This window comes from Hyla sarda, chromosome 7, assembly GCF_029499605.1.
Source record: "Hyla sarda isolate aHylSar1 chromosome 7, aHylSar1.hap1, whole genome shotgun sequence".
NCBI classification, from domain to species: Eukaryota; Metazoa; Chordata; class Amphibia; order Anura; family Hylidae; genus Hyla; species Hyla sarda.
Window position 1 is genome coordinate 222,732,865 of NC_079195.1, and position 22,916 is coordinate 222,755,780.

At 45.1% G+C, this 22,916-nt stretch overlaps 1 protein-coding gene and 1 pseudogene across 1 annotated transcript in view; both read right to left on the bottom strand.

The window, feature by feature from the left end:
• PDE4B (phosphodiesterase 4B) overlaps positions 1–22,916 on the bottom strand; it is a 467,359-nt gene that overhangs the window by 418,118 nt on the left and 26,325 nt on the right. The window contains 2 exon segments of the mRNA XM_056532827.1: positions 7,294–7,526; positions 11,303–11,402. Coding sequence (XP_056388802.1) covers positions 7,294–7,526; positions 11,303–11,344 — 275 coding nt within the window. The 5' untranslated portion in view covers positions 11,345–11,402.
• On the bottom strand, positions 4,359–4,517 carry LOC130283624 (U2 spliceosomal RNA; annotated as a pseudogene).

Consider the following 22,916-nt stretch of genomic DNA (forward strand, 5'->3'; position numbering starts at 1 on the left):
GCTCCTATATAGTAGTCGGTCCCCTCTGTGCTCCTATATAGTAGTCAGGCCCCCTCTGTGCTCCCATATAGTAGTCAGGCCCCCTCTGTGCTCCTATATAGTAGTCAGGCCCCCTCTCTGCTCCTCTATAGTAGTCAGGCCCCTCTGTGCTCTTATATAGTAGTCAGGCCCCCTCTGTGCTCCCATATAGTAGTCAGGCCCCCTCTGTGCTCCCATATAGTAGTCAGGCCCCCTCTGTGCTCCCATATAGTAGTCAGGCCCCCTCTGTGCTCCTATATAGTAGTCAGGCCCCTTCTGTGCTCCTATATAGTAGTCAGGCCCCCTCTGTGCTCCCATATAGTAGTCAGGCCCCCTCTGTGCTCCTATATAGTAGTCAGGCCCCCTCTGTGCTCCTATAAACTAGTCAGGCCCCCTCTGTGCTCCCATATAGTAGTCAGGCCCCCTCTGTGCTCCTATATAGTAGTCGGCCCCCTCTGTGCCCCTATATAGTAGTCAGTCCCCTCTGTGCTCCTATATAGTAGTCAGGCCCCCTCTGTGCTCCTATATAGTAGTCAGGCCCCCTCTGTGCTCCTATATAGTAGTCAGGCCCCCTCTGTGCTCCCATATAGTAGTCAGGCCCCCTCTGTGCTCCCATATAGTAGTCGGCCCCCTCTGTGCTCCTATATAGTAGTCAGGCCCCCTCTGTGCTCCTATATTGTAGTCAGGCCCCCTCTCTGCTCCTCTATAGTAGTCAGGCCCCCTCTGTGCTCTTATATAGTATAAGGCCCCCTCTGTACTTCTATATTAGTATAAGGCCCCCTCTGTGCTCCTATATAGTAGTCAGGCCCCCTCTGCTCTTATATAGTAGTCAGGCCCCCTCTTTGCTTCTATATTAGTATAAGGCCCCCCCTCTGTGCCCCTATATAGTAGTCAGGCCCCCTCTGTGCTCCCATATAGTAGTCAGGCCCCCTCTGTGCTTCTATATAGTATAAGCTCCCCTCTGTGCTCCTATATAGTATAAGCTCCCCTCTGTGCCCCTATATAGTAGTCAGGCCCCCTCTGTGCTCCTATATACTAGTCAGGCCCCCTCTGTGCTCCTATATAGTATAAGCCCCCCTCTGTGCTCCTATATACCAGTCAGGCCCCCTCTGCTCTTATATAGTAGTCAGGCCCCCTCTGTGCTTCTATATTAGTATAAGACCCCCCTCTGTGCCCCTATATAGTAGTCAGGCCCCCTCTGTGCTCCTATATAGTAGTCAGGCCCCCTCTGTGCTCCTATATACTAGTCAGGCCCCCTCTGTGCCCCTATATAGTAGTCAGGCCCCCTCTGTGCTCCTATATACTAGTCAGGCCCCCTCTGTGCTCCTATACAGTATAAGCCCTCTCTGTGCTCCTACATACTAGTCATGCCCCCTCTGTGCTCCTATATAGTAGTCAGGCCCCCCTCTGTGTTCCTATATAGTAGTCAGGCCCCCTCTGTGCTCCTATATAGTAGTCAGACCCCCCTCTGTGCTCCTATATAGTAGTCAGGCCCCCTCTGTGCCCCTATATAGTAGTCAGGCCCCCTCTGTGCTCCTATATAGTAGTCAGGCCCCTTCTGTGCTCCTATATAGTAGTCAGGCCCCTTCTGTGCTCCTATATAGTATTCAGGCCCCCTCTGTGCTCCTATATAGTAGTCGGCCCCCTCTGTGCTCCTATATAGTAGTCAGGCCTTCTCTGTGCTCCTATATAGTATAAGACCCCCTCTGTGCTCCCAAATAGTAGTCAGGCCCCCTCTTTGCTCCCATATAGTAATCAGGCCCCCTCTGTGCTCCTATATAGTAGTCAGGCCCCCTCTGTGCTCCTATATAGTAGTCAGGCCCCCTCTGTGCTCCTATATAGTAGTCAGGCCCCCTCTGTGCTCCCATATAGTAGTCAGGCCCCCTCTGTGCTCCTATATAGTAGTCAGGTCTTCTCTGTGCTCCTATATAGTATAAGGCCCCCTCTGTGCTCCTATATAGTAGTCAGGCCTTCTCTGTGCTCCTATATAGTATAAGGCCCCCTCTGTGCTCCTATATAGTAGTCAGGCCTTCTCTGTGCTCCTATATAGTATAAGGCCCCCTCTGTGCCCCTATATAGTAGTCAGGCCCCCTCTGTGCTCCTATATAGTAGTCAGGCCTTCTCTGTGCCCCTATATAGTAGTCAGGCCCCCTCTGTGCTCCTATATAGTAGTCAGGCCTTATCTGTGCTCCCATATAGTAGTCAGGCCTTCTCTGTGCTCCTATATAGTATAAGGCCCCCTCTGTGCCCCTATATAGTAGTCAGGCCTCCTCTGTGCTCCTATATAGTAGTCAGGCCCCCTCTGTGCTCCTATATAGTAGTCAGGCCTTCTCTGTGCTCCCATATAGTAGTCAGGCCCCCTTGTGCAGTGAATGCTGAAGTTTGCAGATGGATGCTGTAACGGCCCATGCATACTAAGGAACATCTGCCGGGAGAAATTTGGGGTGGAGATTCCGTGTGCAGCATGCACCGCCATAATGAATCAGTAATATGACCTTGTGGACATGCGCCATCCCCTTTGACGGCAATGCATTTCCAAGGGGGATTCCACCGAAAGAACCCTGTCGGAGTCCATAATCCAGACATTCCGCAGTATGCACAGAGCAGCAGAATCCATTGAAAACAACTGGAGGCTCCAGCAAACGAAATTCTGTGCGGCGTAATTCTGAGAGGAATTTCCCTAACGTGTACGGGGCTTAAGTGCTGTACAAGGTCTCTAAGGCTAAATTCAGATTAAGGAATTTCCAATCGTAATTCCGCTTACAAATTACGCTTGAAAATTCCTCAGTCTGAACCTATCCTAAGAAAGAAAGATGGTTACAAGAGTTTATAGCATCTGTAAAGAGTAGGCATCATCCCACATATATATTATTATTACTTTAATTATTATTATTAATTTAATTATTATTATTTTATTATTTTAATTTTATCGTTGTTGTTATTATTGTTATTTTTATTATTATTATTACGTATAAGGAAGACAAGCGAAGGGGCGTGTGAAACATTCACGCTTCGCACAGCTTCATTTCTGCACACAGAATCTAAAAGTTGTATACTGCTGCCCCCTAGTGTACAGACTCCAGAATACAAGACAAAACAAGAACTTACTGTCCATGACAATTGTCCTATAAGGATAAGTTTCCACTTGTTCTTATTTTCTGGCAGTTTTTGGATATCTGCCACTGCAGTTTTTGAGCCAAAGCCAGAAGTGTATTCATAAGGTATAGGACATATTAAGGAAGGACTTATACTTTTTCTTCCTTATGGATCCACTTCTGACTTTGGCTCAAAAACTGCAGTGGCAGATATCCAAAAACTGCCAGAAAAAAAAAAAAAACAAGTGGAAGCTTAGCCTAATAGAAATACTATGAGAGTAGTAAATCAGGCTGGATGCTGCAATGATAGGAGGAACCCTTAAAATAGCCGTTCAATAATATAATATTACTTTTAGCAGAGAGAATGTTACATATGCACTAGACACATTACAAACACACTAGTGCAGGGTACTGCAAACTGTGGATCTCCAGCTGTTGCAAAACCACAACTCCCATCATGCCCTGACAGCCTTTGGCTGTCAGGGCATGATGGGAGTTGTGGTTTTGCGATGATTGGAGGGATAAAGGTCCTGGTACATTACACCAAGTAGCCGAGGAACACCTCCAGTCACCCAAAGTGCAAGAAAAAGTGCAAAACGTGTTACACTAAAAAAACGTGCACAAAGGATGCGGTCTATCGCATGCCCATCTCCGATAGAAGAGAGGCCCCCAACAAACCTTACCCTTTGCCTCCGGACCAAAAGGTACCTGCGAGGTTCCAGGTTCGATGTCCCCTTTTCGCCGAAGCTACTAGGGGACCACAAATGCTCCCAGCATCCCCCCTGGCGTTAGCCAATGTATCTGCCCGCAGAGCCGATAACGGTAGGTACCCTGCCCATGCAGGAGTACCCGGGGTGTTTGCAGGGAGGTGCGGAACCTAATGGCCACACACACCTCCCCTAGACTGGCAGGAGGGACACCCATAAGGGCTACCGCATCCTGACAATCCTGTGGACACACAACACGCAAAAAGTGACACAGCGAGACAAAAAGAAATAAATAAGTGAATGTGCGCAGGTATACTGCCCGGACATCCGGCCGGATCTATAAAAATGTCTCTGATCCTAGCCAGAAGGCCGGGAATCAAGAGGTGAGTGCCACAAGGTGAAGAGATCATGGTGCCCGTGCTGCCACTCAGTGAGCCAATGCTCACCACTCCCCGAGACACTAAAGTACCTCGGCTCTAGACCCTCTCAGCCTCATGGCGAGACCAAGAGGGAGCAGATAACATCAGAGCAGCCGTCAAGTTGGTGTTTGGGAACCAGCCCCGGAACGCCCTGGTACACCTATCCCCTCCATGCAGCACCCATCCCCACCAGACCCACACCGGCATTTTGCGCCACCGGCATGAACTGATAAGGACAGATACTACACTTGATCTTAGCCAAAAGGTCGAGAAGCGATGTGATCAGGATGCTGACCCAGTAGGAATCATAAATACAATACATGAAACTCTAGACAGAACCATATGAGTCTAAATAGACTCCAGGATACCAAACAGGAATATACATACAGAGCACAGGTAAAACTAGACTAGACTAACACAATGTGAACACAGACTAAGCAGAACGGACATACTAAGCCTAAAACCGGCAAATGTAACAGACTGAAATCTACAAAAAAACAAGACTACTTAACCATGGCTAAAACTGAAGATAAAATCACAAGATAAATACAAGGTAAATGCTCAGGCAGACATAGTCAGAGTATTGCACACACAGACATCATAGTAGCATTATTGCACAAAATAACCAGTGCCAGAATGCAGGAAAACTCTGGTTAAATAACCCCACCCGAGTTCTCATTTGTTCAGAGCATTAACTATTCCCTATCCAGGGAGAACAGCAAACATCTCTGAACATACTAGTGTGTGAATACACACCTAAACAGAAAAATACAAAAACAAATAAACAGACATTACAACAGGATAGGGAAGAAGGACATGATTGCGGGGTCTGCAACCGTCATGACCCCCCACGATCTCCTGTATAGGGCACAACTCTACAGCAGGCCGGATGACCCCTTTAAAGACGATACAGCAAAAGTATCAGAGCCGGACTTGGCTCATCAAGGCATCCGGCATTCTCGGTGCGACGTATAAAACGTCTTGTTTACAACGACAAGTGACAAAACATTTCTGCTCCCGGTTCAGACACACAAAAGGAAACAAGTCGGGAGATTGGAAGATGCAAAACCCCAAAAATTAAATTAAGAAGTTCTCTCTTTTAAAAATAAAAAAATAAAAAAAAAAGAAACAATTTACTCACATGCATTCCTCACCCGCACTGCGCAAATTTTTTTCTCCCCTCATCCTTGAAAATATCAGCAGAAGTTTCGCCATCTGTTTACTACCCCGCTCCCTCGCTTATCATACGATAAACATATTACAATAAAAATAGAAGTACGGAACGTGTTGACACAAACATACGAGCGAGGATTTATCCAATTTGTGTTTTTTTGTCGCGCTGACAACAAGTATAGCTGTCGGAATAACATACGGAAAAAATGTTAACCTCTTCAAGGTGCGGCCAGTTTGGGTTTTAAAGAGGTTAAATGGGATTAGAAAAACAGCACCACCCCTGTCCTCAGGTTGTGTGTGGTATTACAGCTCGGCTCTATTCATTTCAATGGAACTGAGCTGCAATTCCACACACAGCCTAAGAAAAAGGGGTGGCGCTGTTTTGAGAACAAATCGGCTCTGTTTTTCTAATCCTGAGGACAGGGTTTCTCAACCAAGGTGCCGCCAGCTGTTGAAAAACTACAAATCCCAGCATGCCCAGACAGCCGAAGGCTGTCTGGCATGCTGGGAGTTGTAGTTTTGCAACAGCTGGAGGCACTTTGGTTGGGAGACAAAATTATAGAGTAAAATGTTAATGATCTGTCTTCACTAGGCTCTTAAGCTCCCCCTAGTGGTAGCCGCGTCCTAGGGCAAATCTGCATCCAGACAATACACAGGACTGTAAAATTCCATACTAAAACATAACTAAAATTGGTTTGTCAAAATTATGCCAGGGAACCATTAAGCACAAAATTGTCACAATTATATAAAACAAATGGTAACCGATATGCACAGGTCACAAAACAGACTTAATAAGTCAGATACAGTCCACAAGTGCACAAATGTGATGCCAAAAAGTTAATCCTGTTACAGCAAACCCATATCCCAATGTGTTTCCCCCTCAATCAATGGCAGAGTTCATCAGGGTACATAAAACAGGATCAATATACCACACACACAAAGCAAGGCAGATAACATGACGTATTATGCCAAATGTATATCCCCCTCCAAGCGAGGGCAGGTTTCATCAGGGGACATAAAACAGAATTATTATACCACACACACACATAGCAAGGTAGATAAAGTGATATATCCCAATGTGTTTCTTCCAAATTGATTCATCAGGGGGCATTAAACAGGCTCATATAGCACACAGGTATAGCAAGGCATACGTGACATAATATCCCAACGTGTATCCCCAGTCTCCCCCCCCCCTCCCCCAATCGATGGTAGAGTTTCATCAGGGGACATAAAACAGAATAATAATATCACACACAAAGCAAAGTCAGATAACATGGCATAATATCACAACGTGTTTCCTGCCCAATCGATGTTCGAGTTTCATCAGGAGACATAAAACAGGATCATATACCTCTCACATATAACAAGGCTTAATATCCCAATCGATGGTTGGGTTCATCAGGGGACATGAAACAGGATCATATACCACCCATATAGCAAGGCAGATAACATGGCACAATATCCCAACATGTTTTCCCACCCCAACCGATGGTGGAGTTTCATCGGGGGACATAATACAGGATCATATACCACAAATATAGCAATTCTGCAGATTATGTTCTGATGATGGATCTAAGGCCAGACAGACCCTGCTGCATCTCCGACCATCACTTTTAAATATCTAGGACAGTGGTCTCTGAACTGTGAGCCTCCAGATGTTGCAAAACTACAACTCCTAGCATGCCTGGACAGCCAACAGCCGTCCGGGCATGTTGGGAGTTGTAGTTTTGCAACATCTGGAGGTCCATCTAGGAGGAACTCTAATTGGACCAATGTTTTACATCTTTTGCTGTACCGTTGTTTTTCTAGCGTATTATACATATTGCAATGTGATCTTGTCCTAATGCAATTATTATGATATAAAATGATATTTTCGTTTACCTGTCCCTCTCCACCGGCGTTACCGCGATCCTCGGTAGTGGAATCAGGGGTAAGGTGGTGGGCCGGTGGATGTAATCTGGGGTCTTTGCCCTCCGGACTTGTCTCTGGTGCAGAGGGGGTAGCTGTAATGTCCCAGAACAAAAGCGTTTCCCCTTCCATAAGTCTATTCCAATGCTATAACCGTAGGAGCTGTAAGACTTGCTCAGGTAACAATCGGACAAATCTTTGGCGTTCTGTCAAAAAGAAAAATAACGGAGTTAAATCCGCCATAATATAGAAATCTAGTATAGAGAACTTCCTTCTAACACAGTGGGGGAGATTTATCAAAACCTTTGCAGAGTTGAGCAGTTGCCCATAGCAACCAATCAGATCGCTGCTTTCATTTTCCAGAGGCCTTGTGAAAAATGAAAGAAGCCATCTGATTGGTTGCTATGGGCAACTCAGCAACTTTTTCTCTGCACAGGTTTTGATAAATCTCCCCCAGTGTTCCCAACTACAACTCCCATCATGCCCTGACATCCTTCGACAGATTTCAGCTACAATTTTCACTTTCGGGCATACGTTGTAGTAAATTTAGTGTAGAGACCGGACTTCGTATTACCAGGATTCGTGGCGTTAATCAGGACACAAGATTCACAGAGCGAAGGTAACGACCATCAGGTTTATATAACAATAATGGAATGCGTTTTGCTGAGCATGCGCAGCTTCATCAGGCCTGCTGAAGCTGAGCATGCGCAGCGAAACGCGTTGCATTATCTATATATATATATATATATATATAAAACTCAATGTGTGTATGTGTGTGTGTGTGTGTATATATATATATCTATGTGTATGTATGTGTGTATGTTCCAGCATCACGTCCAAACGGCTAAAGATATTAACATGAAACTTGGCCACATGTTACTTATATGTCACCAACAAACATAGGATAGGTGATTTAACCCTTACTCACCCCCATTTGCCAGGGGCGGGGTTTTTGTTTAAGGTCCCATACAAGTCTATAGGAAATATATGTTACTGCATAACTTCCAAACGGCTGGAGATATTTCGAAAATACTTGGTCACATGTTACTTATATGTCCACTTAAAATATAGGATAGTTAATTTAACCCTTAACTACCCCCATTTGTGAGGATCGGGGGTTTTGTTTAAAGTCCCATGCAAATCAATGGGAAATGTATGTTCCCACATAACTTCCGTACGGCTGGAGATATTTCAATACCTGGTACATATATTACAGGTTGGGATAGGAGGTCGGGATAGGAGGTTGGGATAGGAGGTCGAGGATAGGAGGTCGAGGATAGGAGGTCGGGATAGGAGGTCGGGATAGGAGGCCGAGGATAGGAGGTCGGGATAGGAGGTCGGGATAGGAGGTCGGAATAGGAGGACGGAATAGGAGGACGGGATAGAAGGTTGGCATAGGAGGACGGGATAGGAGGTCGGGATAGGAGGTCGGGATATAAGGACGGGATATGGGGTTGGGGTATGACAACAATATATGAGGACGGGATATGAAGTCAAAAGCTTCCTCCTATGTTGATTTTCCTCCACAACAAGGATTAGGAAGGAAAAACCGGGCAACGCCGGGTACTCAGCTAGTTGTTGAATAAACCTGATGCTCGTTACCTTCGCTCTGTGAATCTTGTGTCCTGATCAGCGCCATGAATCCTGGTAATACGAAGTCCGGTCTCTATACTATTCAACACAGGTCCAGGAAGGCTGCAGACGGACCTCTATCTAACTACACACTTTTACCATTCTTGTGTATGTTGGTGCACAACCCCTATCGGTAAGCATTATTGAATCCCCAATTATGCCACGCCCCTTTTGCATTAGGTCACGCCAAGTTGGCGCCACACTCCGCCTACTTGGCTTGGATCAAATGAATACAAAGTGAGTTCATTTCATCTGTCTGTCTAGGGCAGTGTTTCCCAACCAGGGTGCCTCCAGATGTTGCAAAACTACAACTCCCAGCATGCCTGGACAGCCTTTGGCTGTCCAGGCATTCTGGGAGTTGTAGTTTTGCAACATCTGGAGGCACCCTAATTGGGAAACACTGGTCTAGGGGATCTGATATTTCACCTCTTATTATGATTCCAGATTTAAAGTGGTACTCCACCCCTATACATCTTATCCCCTATCCAAAGGATAGGGGATAAGAGATCTGATCCAGCCACTGGGGACCTACGCAATTTCCGATGCGGCACCACAGGCATCCGATGCACGGAGCGAACTCGGCTCCGTTCTGGGTGACTGGCTACCACAGCCACCACGCTCCCTTATTCATGTCTACAGGAGGAGGCATGATGGGTATGTACTGGCCGTCACACCCCCTCCCATAGACATGAATGAAGGGGGCGTGGCATAACATCACGAACACGGAAGCACCAGGCTTCTGTGTTCAGAACGCCGCAGCGCCGACCCTGAGATCGCTTGGGGTGCCAGCAGCCAGACCCCAGCGATCAGACATCTTATCGCTTATCTTTTAGATAGGTGAAAATATGTTTGGGGAAGGAGTATCCCTTTAAGGATTTAAAATTCATGTATTAATGAGTCAGGTTATATGGGGCATTGGGGGTATTGTCACTCTTATATTATTTATTTTAATTAAAGTACATGTAAAATTATAATAATTCTCTCCTTACTGTAACTCCTGTGGTAGAATATTAGAGCAGCAAAAAGGGTACGTTCACATGTGCATATTTTATGCAGCAGATTTTGCCTATTTCCCTCTGCTGGGCTCTCCACAGCAGACTGCAGAAAATCCGCCGCAGACCCCATTAAAGTCAATGGAATCTACTGCGGATTTTCTGCTGCGGCTCAAACTCGCAGTGGGAAACTTGCTGTAAACTTGCCCTTAGGGTCAGTTCACACATCCTTATTTTTGCTGCAGATTTGCTGCAGCAGATTTTGGTACCCATTGACTTCAATTCCGCAGATCGTCCACTAATGGGGTTTTCTTGCTGACCCATTGTAGTCAATGATAATAAAATCTGCTGTGCATATTTTTTTATTTCAATGTAAACTAAATGACTGAACACAGCTTCAAATCTGCGCAGGATTAGAATAATGTGTGAATAGACCCTTAAGAGATATTCCAGATTTTTTTATACTTTAGCCTTTAAGCCCCTAATAGGAATTTTTAATACAGTGTAATTTGCTTCTATTACCTCTGTGCAGCACTTTGTCCCCTTTTCATGAACAGGACCCGCACCCGGAAATGCTGTAGTGCAAGTTTTTATTTTACTGTTGTCTCTGACCTTTCCCAGGATTTCATGCAGCCAGAGACAATGGCCCTCATTTACTAACAGGATTCCGACTCTTTTTGTTGGGTTTTGCGCCTATAATCTGTCGCAGAATGTGCAACAGAAAAAAACGATGCCGTCACACCCCCTCCCAAAGACTTGCATTGAGGGGGCGTGGCTATGACGTCACAATCGGGGCACGGCTGTGACGTCACGAGCCTCCGGCGCTGCACCCGACGCTCTAAAGGTACGTTCACACGCGCGGATTTTCAGCGTATTTTACGCAGCAGATCCGCTGGTGAAAGCCTGCCCTATGCTGGCTTTACATGTGCCTGCTCGTAGTAGCAATACGCCGCTACCAGCAGGCACATGTAAAGCCAGCATAGAGCGGGGCCTTCACTAGCGGATCCGCAGCTAAATCCGCTGTGAAAATCCGCGCGTGTGAACGTACCCTAAACGAACGCCGGTGCAGCAGGGAGATCGCGGGAATCCCCAGCGGCAGGACACCCACAATCAGACATCTTATCCCCGATCCTTTGGATAGGGGATAAGATGTCTTGGGGGGGGGGGGAGTACCCCTTTAAGAGATAAACTGGAAAAAACAGAAGAACAAAAAAAAAAAACAAGAACAGATCTGTCAACAGGAACTTGTTTTTAGTTGCACAAAATAAAAGATGTCAGAAGAACAAGAAAGGTGATGAAGATACAAATCATCTGTGGATGATAAAGTGGAGCTCAGGGAAGGACGGAGGAATACTTACCTCCTCAGCCGTCACCGTCATCACACTCTGACTCTTCTTCATTGTAATGTCCGGGTAATGTTTCCACTGTTCAGAAATTCCGTCTGTGAAGGTGGCGATCCTGATGGAGGAAGAATAAGAGGTTAGAAAGAGGCCTATGTGCCACTCGCCATCACTGAGCAGCATCAGCAATCACACTAAAGCCAGTCATTTAACCCCGTAAGTCAGTATTTCCCAACCAGGGTGCCTCCAGCTGTTGCAAAACTACAACTCCCAGCATTCCCGGACAGCCTTTGGCTGTCCGGGCATGCTGGAAGTTGTAGTTTTGCAACAGCTGGAGGCACCCTGGTTGAAAAACGCTGCCATAAGTCATGCCACAGGGTCTGCAATGTTTAGACGGTTAGACGGTTGCTCACATTGTCCAGGCTCCTATCGGCATCCCTGCAAAGCAATCGCAGGGTGCCGATCAGTTACTGTGGCAGCAGGATGCCATATAAACTCTACTAGTGCAGACTGCCACAGACATAGTAGAAAGCCAACCTGACAGTTTTCTGCAATATATATGTTTTGCTTATAAAGGTTCCCTAGGTGAACAAAAAAAAATTAAATAAATGTAAAAATGTTTTACAATAAAAACGTCCTCTAAATTATTATTATTATTTATTTATTTTTTTACATTTTATTTTTATACTTTTTTCTGTACTTTTTTCGGTAACTGTATCCGTATTACACTGCCTAAGGCTAGACCTCACAGGCTTCCGTACTTGGCAGACAGAAGGCCATTAACTGGCTTCCTATTGCCATGACAACCATCAGGACCCCACGATCACATCACAGGGTTGCCGATGGGAGATGGGAGGAGCCCCCTCCCTCTGTCAATCCTACAGATGCTGTGCAATCTCAGTCTCGGAAGTTATGGCGGGATCCCAGCTCTCAATCCTGCCGTCGATTTTCTGCACCGCGTCCTGTTGCGGGAACTTACCGGGTGACAGGGCGGGCATAGCCAAATGTTCTATGGTGGAAAAGAGTTAAAGGGGATCTGTGGAAAACACCCATAAAATGAGATTGCATTATAATCTAATAGTTTAGGGCCCCCTGATCACATGGCTTTTTACAGTTTCTTGATACGCCCTTCCGTTCCTGAGATATTAGGGTTTATAGTTTATCTGACAAGTCAGGAAATTGGTCAGATGGGCGTAAACTTAACTTTATTAATAGAGGTGACTGGGCAGGTGATGGGCGGGATTATACAGTCAGGGGGTGTGTGTTAGAAAGCATACACCCCCTGACTGTATAATCCCACCCATCACCTGCCCGTCACTCCTATTGATAAAAATTAAGTTCACGCCCATCTGACTGATTCCCTGAATGGTCAGACAAAGTATAAACCCTCATATATTGGGAACGGATGAGGGTTTATACTTTGGTGCATAAACGGGTGCAATAAAGGGGTACTCCGCCCCTAGACATCTTATCCCCTATACAAAGGATAGGGGTTAAGATATATGATCGTGGGGGTCCTGCCGCTGGGACCCCCGCGATCTCTATGCAGCACCCGGCGTTTGTTTAGAATGGTGTGGGCGGCGGGGTCATGACATCACGGCAACGCCCCTTGTAATGGGATGCCATGCCCCCTCAATGAAAGCCTATGGGAGGGGTGTCGCCCCCTAGACTTGCATTGAGGGGACGTGGCGTGACATCATGAGGGGGCGTGACCATGATGTCATGACCCGGTCACCCGCTCCAAGCGTTCGGAAATGTTCCAAACACTGGGGCAACGGAGGACCCCTTTAAGAATCTGGGTGTGTGACCACACTCTAAGCTACCAAAATCTACATTTTTTTTAATTTGGAGAAAAACCAAAAAGCCCCCAAAATTTACAAAATGGCATTATTTTTTGTTTCCCGTTATGCACATTATGGTAAAATGAAGGAAGTCATCAAAAAAAGGACAATAAAAACGCACAAGCCCTCATACGGCTCTGAGGATGGAAACATAAGAGTGTTATAGTTCATAGAAAAACAGAGAAAGCAAAAAAGTTAAAATGTGAGCATTTACTTTAAGGACACAGGAAGAAGGAGTTAAAACCAATTTAATACAAATTATGGTAAATAGTTTGCTCCTAGTCCTCCTGCTGTGCTGCAGCCCCTGATATCTGCCGACTGCAAAAGCTGATTTCAGCGCTAAGTGTCGCCGCCACCTTCTATGGCCCCTATGAGATCTATGGAGAATCTGTCTGCAGGTTCTGTAGTAATTGGTAGAGATTTTCCACCAGTCGTCTCCAGGGAGAAGACTGCTCTCACCATTTTGGAAGTGAAGTCAAATCAACCAATCCCTGGGGGGTTATTGTAATGACAGCGGAGTCTGTAATATACAGATGGGTACAGAACGAGAGCACACATGACCCACCCGGTAACCTGCAAGACTGAGGAACATACCGCGCCTCCATAACCTTGTCTATTGTGCATACCGCACCTCCATAACCTTATCTACAGAGCATACCGCACCTCCATAACCTTATCTACAGAGCATACCGCACCTCCATAACCTTATCTACAGAGCATACCGCACCTCTATAACCTTATCTACAGAGCATACAGCACCTCCATAACCTTATCTACAGAGCATACCGCACCTCCATAACCTTATCTACTGTGCATACCGCACCTCCATAACCTTATCTACAGAACATACCGCGCCTCCATAACCTTATCTATTGTGCATACCGCACCTCCATAACCTTATCTACAGAGCATACCGCACCTCCATAACCTTATCTACAGAGCATACCGCACCTCCATAACCTTATCTACAGAGCATACCGCACCTCCATAACCTTATCTACTGAGCATACCGCACCTCCATAACCTTATCTACAGAGCATACCGCACCTCCATAACCTTATCTACAGAGCATACCGCACCTCCATAACCTTATCTACAGAGCATACCGCACCTCCATAACCTTAACTTGGAACAGTTTTCCCAGAACTATGGCCCTTCAGATTCTACAAAACTACAACTCCTAGCATGCCAGACAGATAATGACAGCATTATAGTAGTTATATTCTTGTATATAGGAGGCAGTATTATAGTAGTTATATTCTTGTATATAGGAGGCAGTATTATAGTAGATATATTCCTGTATATAGGAGGCAGTATTATAGTAGTTATATTCTTGTATATAGGAGGCGGTATTATAGTAGTTATATTCTTGTATATAGGAGCAGTATGATAGTAGTTATATTCTTGTATATAGGAGCAGTATTATAGTAGTTATATTCTTGTATATAGGAGCAGTATTATAGTAGTTATATTCTTGTATATAGGAGCAGTTTTATAGTAGTTATATTCTTGTACATAGGAGGCAGTATTATAATAGTTATATTTTTTGCTTGTTCTGCTAACAATAGATGGTATTATAGGTTTTAGTACTGTAAGAATTTTAGTAAGAAAACATAGTGCTCACCAGTTGACTTAAAGGGGGACTCTGGTGAAAAACATTCATTTATTTTTAAATCAACTGGTGCCAAAAGTTATACAGATTTGTAAATTACTTATATTTAAAAATAGTAATCCTTACAGTACTTATTAGCAGCTGTATGCTCCAGAGGAAGTTGTGTAGTTCTTTCAGGTCTGAGGACAGTGTTCTCTGCTGACACCTCAGAGCAGGAGCAAATCCCCATAGCAAACCTCTCCTGCTCCGGACAGTTCCTGACACGGACAGAGATGTCAGCAGAGAGCAGTGTGGTCAGACTGGAAAAAACTACACAACTTCCTCTGGAGCATACAGCAGTACTGAAAGGATTAGGATTTTTAAATAGAAGTAATTTACAAATCTGTATAACCTTCTGGCACCAGTTGATTTAAAAAAAAAAAAAAAGTTTTCCACCAGAGTACCCCTTTAAGGCTTTTTGCTAACAAATTTTTGAAATGTTTACATTTTTTATACACGTATGTTAGGAATAAATAGTGCAGAAATATTAAATATAACTGGAATGGCTCTGTGAAGGTTATAATATCGTACACACCGTCCACACCGGAATATATTATTAGTGATAATCTGGTATCTTGCCCATATTGTAAAAAAAAAATAGACAAGGATTTTATGACTAAGAGGTAACCCCCTGAAACACGTCAAGACTTTACCTATCCTATTGAGATCTCTGTACAGGGTGAAACCCTATTTTTACGGACTCTATTGAGCTCTGAAAATTGTTGCTGTATTTTAATATGAGACGATGTGTATTAAGCGCAAAGACCAGCAGGTGGAGCTGTAGAGACGCAGCGACATTCATAAGCCTTATAGCGAATCCCAGAATCCTTCAGCCATATAGAGCTGCTCTGTGTTTTCCCAGAATATTGAGCGCGTGTTCTTACAGGTGTTGGGACAGAGCAGCAGGGATTTTACAGAACATACAGAGAAGCTTAGTTTAGCTTTATGCATTCATTAAAACTTCACATTATTATTTTTATTTATTTTATTTTATGTTTTTTTTTTTTGCTTTTGCAAACAAACACAAACCGTGTGATTTTCATAATCTTAATAGAAGACTGCGAAGGGGTATAGATTTGTTCTGGATCCCATTCAGCCATTCTCAGCCTACTAAACACATCCTACACTGGAGGACTGTGAATCACAGCGTTAGTCATGAAATACAGCGTTTGAATGGGCACTGTCACCAGCTTTATTTTTTGATATGTTGTAGTAGTTATGTGCTACAACATATCTGTAATATATTTTCATTATTTCTTTTTTCTTTATCAGGGTGATTTTTAAGTTTGAAAACCGGCCACTAGGGGTCTCCCTCCTAGTGGCCAGCTGCAGCACGGCGTGACGTCACGCCTGAATTCGGACCGATTGCGGCCAGGCAAGGTTAGGCTTGAGGCCTCCAGAAGTGCTGGACACTGGTTCTGAGACGTCTGGACTGGACTTGACCTCAGGATCTAAGAGAGCAAAAGAGGCAGATTGCAGCTCCTCCCTTCCTTATAAAGGGGAGCTGAGCAAGGAGCCCATAGGTCAAGCTGCAGATCACCTGGTTAACTGGTGCTCTCTGGGTAACAAACATGTGACTTGAACATGTGACAACATTATTATGTGATTAACTCAAAGGTCCTTTATACATAATACATATAACACTATGGGGGAGATGCTGCAGGAGAGCCGTTAGGACACAGGACCTGACAGGGCCTAAGGACTGTACAGACTATATCCTGTACTGGGACATCACACCTGTGTACAAGTCAAGCTAGACGAACGCAGCTGTAGCTAAAGATCCACTCCGGAGAACACCACCGATATGAAACACAATACCACACAAAAAGCAGATCTAAGTAAGGTGCTGCTTGCGGTGGTTCTTGTAAAACGCTGGTTTATTAAATGGGTTGTCCAAGAGTAAAGAAACAGAGATAATTTCAACATTAGCGCCACCCCAGTACTCAGGTTGTGTGTGGTAGTGCAGCTCAGTTCCACTAAAGTGAATAGAACAAAGTTGTAATACCACACACAACCTGAGGACATTTATTTCTGGATAACATACTTCAATGCACACTTCTACATGTTTCGAAGTCAAAAGTACTCACCTCATCACCTAATCACCTCACTTCATTACTGTTCCAATGGGGCCTGGGTTCTGGCTGGTCCCCACCTTGGCACAAGATATTGCTGCTCTGCTAATCCCTGATTGAGGCGGGGCACAATGGTGTCTAATGATTAGCTGAGCAGGCATTGGCTTGGTATTAAAATGGGGACCAGGAAGTTATAGGGGTATTCCAGTGAAAAACTATTTTTTTCATATCAACTGTTAAACGGTTTTGTAAATGATTTCTATAAAAAAAATCTTAGTCCTACCAGTACTTATCAGCTGCTGAGGTTGAGTTGTTCTTTTCTGTCTGACCACAGTGCTCTCTGCTGACACCTCTGTCTGTTTCGGGCACTGTCCAGAGTAGGAGCAAATCCCCATAGCAAACCTCTCCTGCTCTGGACAGTTCCTGAGACAGACAGAGGTGTCAGCAGAGAGCACTGTTGCCAGACAGAAAAGAACAACTCAACTTCAGTAGGATTAAGATTTTTAATAGAAGTAATTTACAAATCTGTTTAACTTTCTGAAGCCAGTTGATATGAAAACATTATTTTTTTTCACCAAAATACCCCTTTAATATCAGGGAGGACCCGGGGAGTGGTGACAGGTCAGTGAGGTAAGTACTGATTATTTTTTAATGATTATAATCCAGTCTACCCCTTTTTGCATCCAACCGGAGAGCCCCTTTAAGTGATTCCCTAATATTTCCCACTCATTGGCTCAGCTGTAAATGTTTTTCCCATTCTCCTATGGATTATAAATGTCAGAATCCCCTGTTAGATATAATATATTTCTGTATAATCTCCAAGCGTTTTGCATTTCAGCTTAAAAAAAAAAAGATGAGACCCCAGAGATAGGTGAGATCTGACAAAATCCAAAGCGCCTCTCTGATCTCCGCCACTAATGTGCAAATTATCTGCATGAAAAGGCATTAAGGAGTCTCTGCGAGAGACGAGTTATGAGGCATAAGCACATACATTGATATATTCTGTCCCCCCCCATATGAAAGGGAAGCGGAGCGCGCCCCCCTGCTGGGGCCCGAGAGCTGGAGTTAAGCCTTGGCGGCCCATTAAATAACCTGCAAAAAGTGCGAAATATAATGATCTCTGAGGAAGCACAAAAAGCCGCCTCTCCAGGGGCGCGAGGATAATGATCATAGTCACTTTGATGGTGCCGCCCAAAATTTTGTTTCAATGTAGCGTCTTTACGTAAGTATACAGACTTGTGATTTGGGGGTAACTGTGTGCTCTAATTCTCTCCCAAAAAGATTAACCCATCAGTGTCTTGTACTAATTCAAACCGGGCCACGCTAACCATAGGGCAAATGCGGGCCCCTGGCAATAGCACTATTTTTAAAAACTGGGAGCAAGAAGCACTACTTATTCATGTGGTGGCCCAGCACAACTACACCAGCTGCTATACACAAGTGAGCTCGGGTGGCTATAGTGTGATGTCCCAGTACGGGATATGCTCCTACAGTCCTGTCAGGTTGAGTCCCTGTACGTCCTCAGGGCTCTCCTGCAGTGTTCCCCCATATTGTGCATAGGTTGTATATTTAGTGTATATTGTCCTTCACCTGTTAATGTTTGTCACATGTTAAAGTCACATGTTTTGTTACCCAGAGAGCACCAGGTGACCAGATGACCCGCAGCTAGCCTATGGGCTCCTTGCTCCGCCCCCCTTTATAAGGGAGGGAGGAGCTGCAATCAGTCTCTTACACGTTCTTTCTGCTGAGGTCAAGTCCAGTCCAGATGTCTCAGAGCCAGTGTCCAGCACATCTGGAGGCCTCAAGCCTAAATTACAGCCACAAGTCAGTAAGTCAAGTCATCTCTGTCTGCTGTCACTATCTTCAGTCAAGTCAGTTATAGTCAGTGCGGCTGCGCTAAAGTCTGTCAAGTCACTGCAAGTCCCAGCAAGCTGTGGGGTCACCTGTGTTACTGGTCACCTCTCTGGGATCCTGGCCTAGCTGTAATGACTGTTACCATCTGTCTACCTCAGTAAAGCTACTGTTAACCTTAACCGGGCCTCGGACTATTATTTGCCCTGTCTAATCGAGGACTAGCGGTGCTACCTTCAGGTGGTTAAATAAGCAAACCACGCCCTGGCGTCACGAACATTAAGGGGTTAACACCATTTACTCCTGGGCAACACCATCCGCCCCTACACCTCACATCGCACCCCAACACTACAATAGGATATTAAGGGTTGCTGGACAGTAAAATGTGAGTATAAAGAGCTGTAGGCCTACATCACTTAGGTCAGTGTTTTCCAAACAGTGTGTCTCCAGCTGTTGCCAAACTACAACTTCCAGCATGCCCGGACAGCCTTCGGCTGTCCGGGCATGCTGGGAGTTGTAGTTTTGCAACAGCTGAAGACACACTGTTTGGAAATTACTCACTTAGGTATTTCTCTGGTAGAACAAGCATACAGTGGGTTTCTTACAGCACGTTAGGGGTTAAGGGGGCACTCCGGCAAAAAACATCTTATCCTCTATCCAAAGGACCCCCGCGATCTCCGACACAGCACCCCGGTCATCCGTGCACGGAGCGAACTCTGCTCCATGCCGGATGACTGGCGACTTTAGCTGCCACGCCCCCTTCATTCATGTCTATGGGAGAAGACGTGGCGACTACATACTAGCCGTCATGCCCCTCCCATAGACATGAATGGAGGGGACGTGGCGTGACGTCACGAACATGGAAGCTCCAAGCTTCCTTGTTCCGGGTGCCGCCGCTGCCGGCATGGAGATCCCGGAGGTCCACAGTGGCGGGACCCCCACGATCAGACATCTTATCCCCTATCCTTTGGATAGGGGGTAAGATGTTTTTCAGCAGAATACCCCTTTAATTTTATAAACTATAGCCCTCAAGGAATTTATCTTGGGGTATAGTATTATATTTACCATTACCGATGTTTCTTAATTTAATTAGGATTAGGCCATAAGCAGTGGGTTTCCTACAGCATGTCAGGGGTTAAAGGGGTTCTCCGGTGCTTAGACATCTTATCCCCTATCTAAAGGATAGGGGATAAGATGCCTGATCGAGGGAGTCCCGCCGCTGGGGACCCCCGTTTGTAATCAGTCCCCGGAGCGTGTTCGCTCCGGGACTGATTACCGGCGACTACAGGGCGGGCGCCCCCCCGTGTGATGTCACGCCTCCGCCCCGTGTGATGTCACGCTCCGCTCCTCAATGCAAGCCTACGGGAGGGGGCGTGACAGATTTCACGCCCCTCCCGTAGGCTTGCCAGCTAAAAATATCTTATCCCCTATCCGAAGGACCCCCGCGATCTCTGGTGCAGCACCCTGGTCATCTGTGCATGGAGCGAACTCGGCTCAGTGCCGGATGACTGGCGAGTATAGCTGCCACGCCCCCTCCACTCATGTCTATGGGAGAAGGCGTGACGGTTACATACTAGCCGTCATGCCCCATCCCATAGACATGAATGGAGGGGAAGTGGCGTGACGTCACAAACACGGAAGCTCCAAGCTTCCATGTTCCGGATGCTGCCGCTACCGCCATGGAGATCCCGGGGGTCCCACCACTATTGCTAAATAGTGCATGCATCCTCATGGGGAGACTGCACTATTAAGCCTTAGGTGTAACATCCCTAAAACTGATGTAGACAAGACAGAACAATTTTTAGTAGTGTCTACATCCAAAATCCAAGTAAATACGCCCAGCAAGTCCCGCTGCAAGGATAACCATATCTCTAAAGAAAGATGTAAAGAAATAAGTGTAGCATTTGAAAGAAGATATTCAAAGGGATCAATTGCAAAAGAATGTTGGACATCGCTTAAAGGAGTACTCCACTTAAAAAAAAATTTTTTAAATCAACTGGTGCTAGAAAGTTAAACAGATTTGTAAATTACTTCCATATAAAAATCCTTATCCTTTCAGTACTTATCAGCTGTTGTATGATCCACAGGAATTTCTTTTCTTTTTGAACTTCCTTTCTGTCTGACCACAAGTGCTCTCTGCTGACACCTCTGTCCATAACAGGAACTGTCCAGAGCACGATAGGTTTTCTATGGGGATTTGCTCCTACTCTGGACAGTTACTAAATGGACAGAGGTGTCAGCAGAGAGCACTGTGGTCAGGCAGAAATGACATTTAAAAAGAAAAAAAATTCCTGTGGAGCCATACAGCAGCTGATAAGTACTAGAAGGATTAAGATTTTTAAATAGAAGTAATTTACAAATCTGTTTACCTTTCCGGTACCAGTTGATTTAGACATTTTTTTTTCCAGTGGAGTACCCCTTTAACTTAGGTCCTGGTCTAGTAGCATCCCAACAAGTCAAGGAATTCCTTGTGGATGCACCAAAAGAGTCCTGTCTCTGTATTGTCCATAAAAGTAAGTGGAGGGGAATTCCCTTGTGACCCCTGCTAACCCTTAAAGGGGTACTACCGTGCTGTCAACTTATCCCCTATCTAAAGGATAGGGGGATAAGTTGCCTGATTATGTGGGGTCCCGCGCGATTAGGCAACTTATCCCCTATCCTTTAGATAGGGGATAAGTTGTCAGCACGGTAGTACCCCTTTAATCACATGGGTGCAGGAATGAGACCTCTGGACACTAGGAATCCATAAAATCAATATTACTGAACCTCGTGTGCAAATCCAATACCATCCATTTACTTTGGCCCAGCCTAGAGCCAGTTGAGTGTATATTTGGTCACTGTCCCTTTAAATGATGCTTTTATAGCTTTGCTGAATTTAACAATCTCTAAGGTGCTTCTTAGCACTATGTGTAATGAATAATACAGATGTGAATGTTCCCAGCTGAATATGTTCTCAGTCCAATTAATTTGAAACTACTAATGAGGATCTTCACGGGTTGGCTTATTGTGGTGCAATATGTAGACTTTTTCTTTACTCACACCAATCTGGTTTGAGACATGATACCTATAGGGACATGGACAGGAAAACATTTGACGAAAATATCTAACTCCAACTGTCACTGAACAGATTTGTATACTGCAGAAAGACCCTTGTTTAGCCTTATTCTCTCTGACAATGAAAACTTGGAGATGAAGGACCTAAGCATTTTATCCTTACAGTGTGGGCAGGTACAGGAACAGTGACTTGGCCTAGGGGTATTATGCCTAGCAATAGCAAATCTAGAGGATGTGCACACTTTGGTGTCCCAAGCCAAGGGTGCCCCCTTTCTCCTGAGAGAGGGAAATTGGTCTAGGCCAGTTGTCTCAAACTGTAGCCCTCCATATTTTGCAAAACTTGAACTCCCAGCATGCCCAGACAGCCGTTGGCTGTCTGGGCATGCTGGGAGTTGAAGTTTTTGCAACATCTAGAGGACCACAGCTTGAAACAACTGGCATAGGCACTTCTCCCATAGCTATTGGCTAAGGAGATCACGTGACCAAGGTATCACTCATCTGATACAGGTAAGACACATGTTAAACCTGTACACTTTTGAATACTTTATGTAATGCAGTAAATATGATGCAATGCACACATATGCCTTTGCATTAAAGGAGTACTTCGCTGCCCCAGCGTTTGGAACATTTTGTTCCGAATGCTGGGTGCAGGCGGCAAGGTCACAATGTCACAGCCATGCCCCCACGCCACCCATAGACTTGCATTGGGGGACCCTATGGCCTGGTGGGGGATAAGATGTCTAGGGGCTGAGCACTCCTTTAAGCTTCCAGTACCTCAAGCACATGCGACAAGACAGGGGTAGTAGCTTTACCACTGGTACTGGGACACCATACTAAAAATTACTAATAAACAAGACAATTAATGGGGTTATCCAGGAATCGAAAAACAGAGCTAATTTCTTTAAAAAAACACTTCTGTCTGTCTCCAGGTTTGGGTGTGGTTTTACAACTTGGCTCCATTCACTTAAATAGAACTGAGCTGCAGAACCACACCCAACCTGGAGACAGACAGGGTGAGGTTCTTGAAAGAAATTACCACTGTTTTTCGATTCCTGAATAACCCCTTGAAGAGCAATATTAGCAATCAATACAACCGAGAAATGTTTTGACGTGTCCAAAGACTCAACCATTATTGGCTTAAAGGGGTACTCTGCCCCTAGACA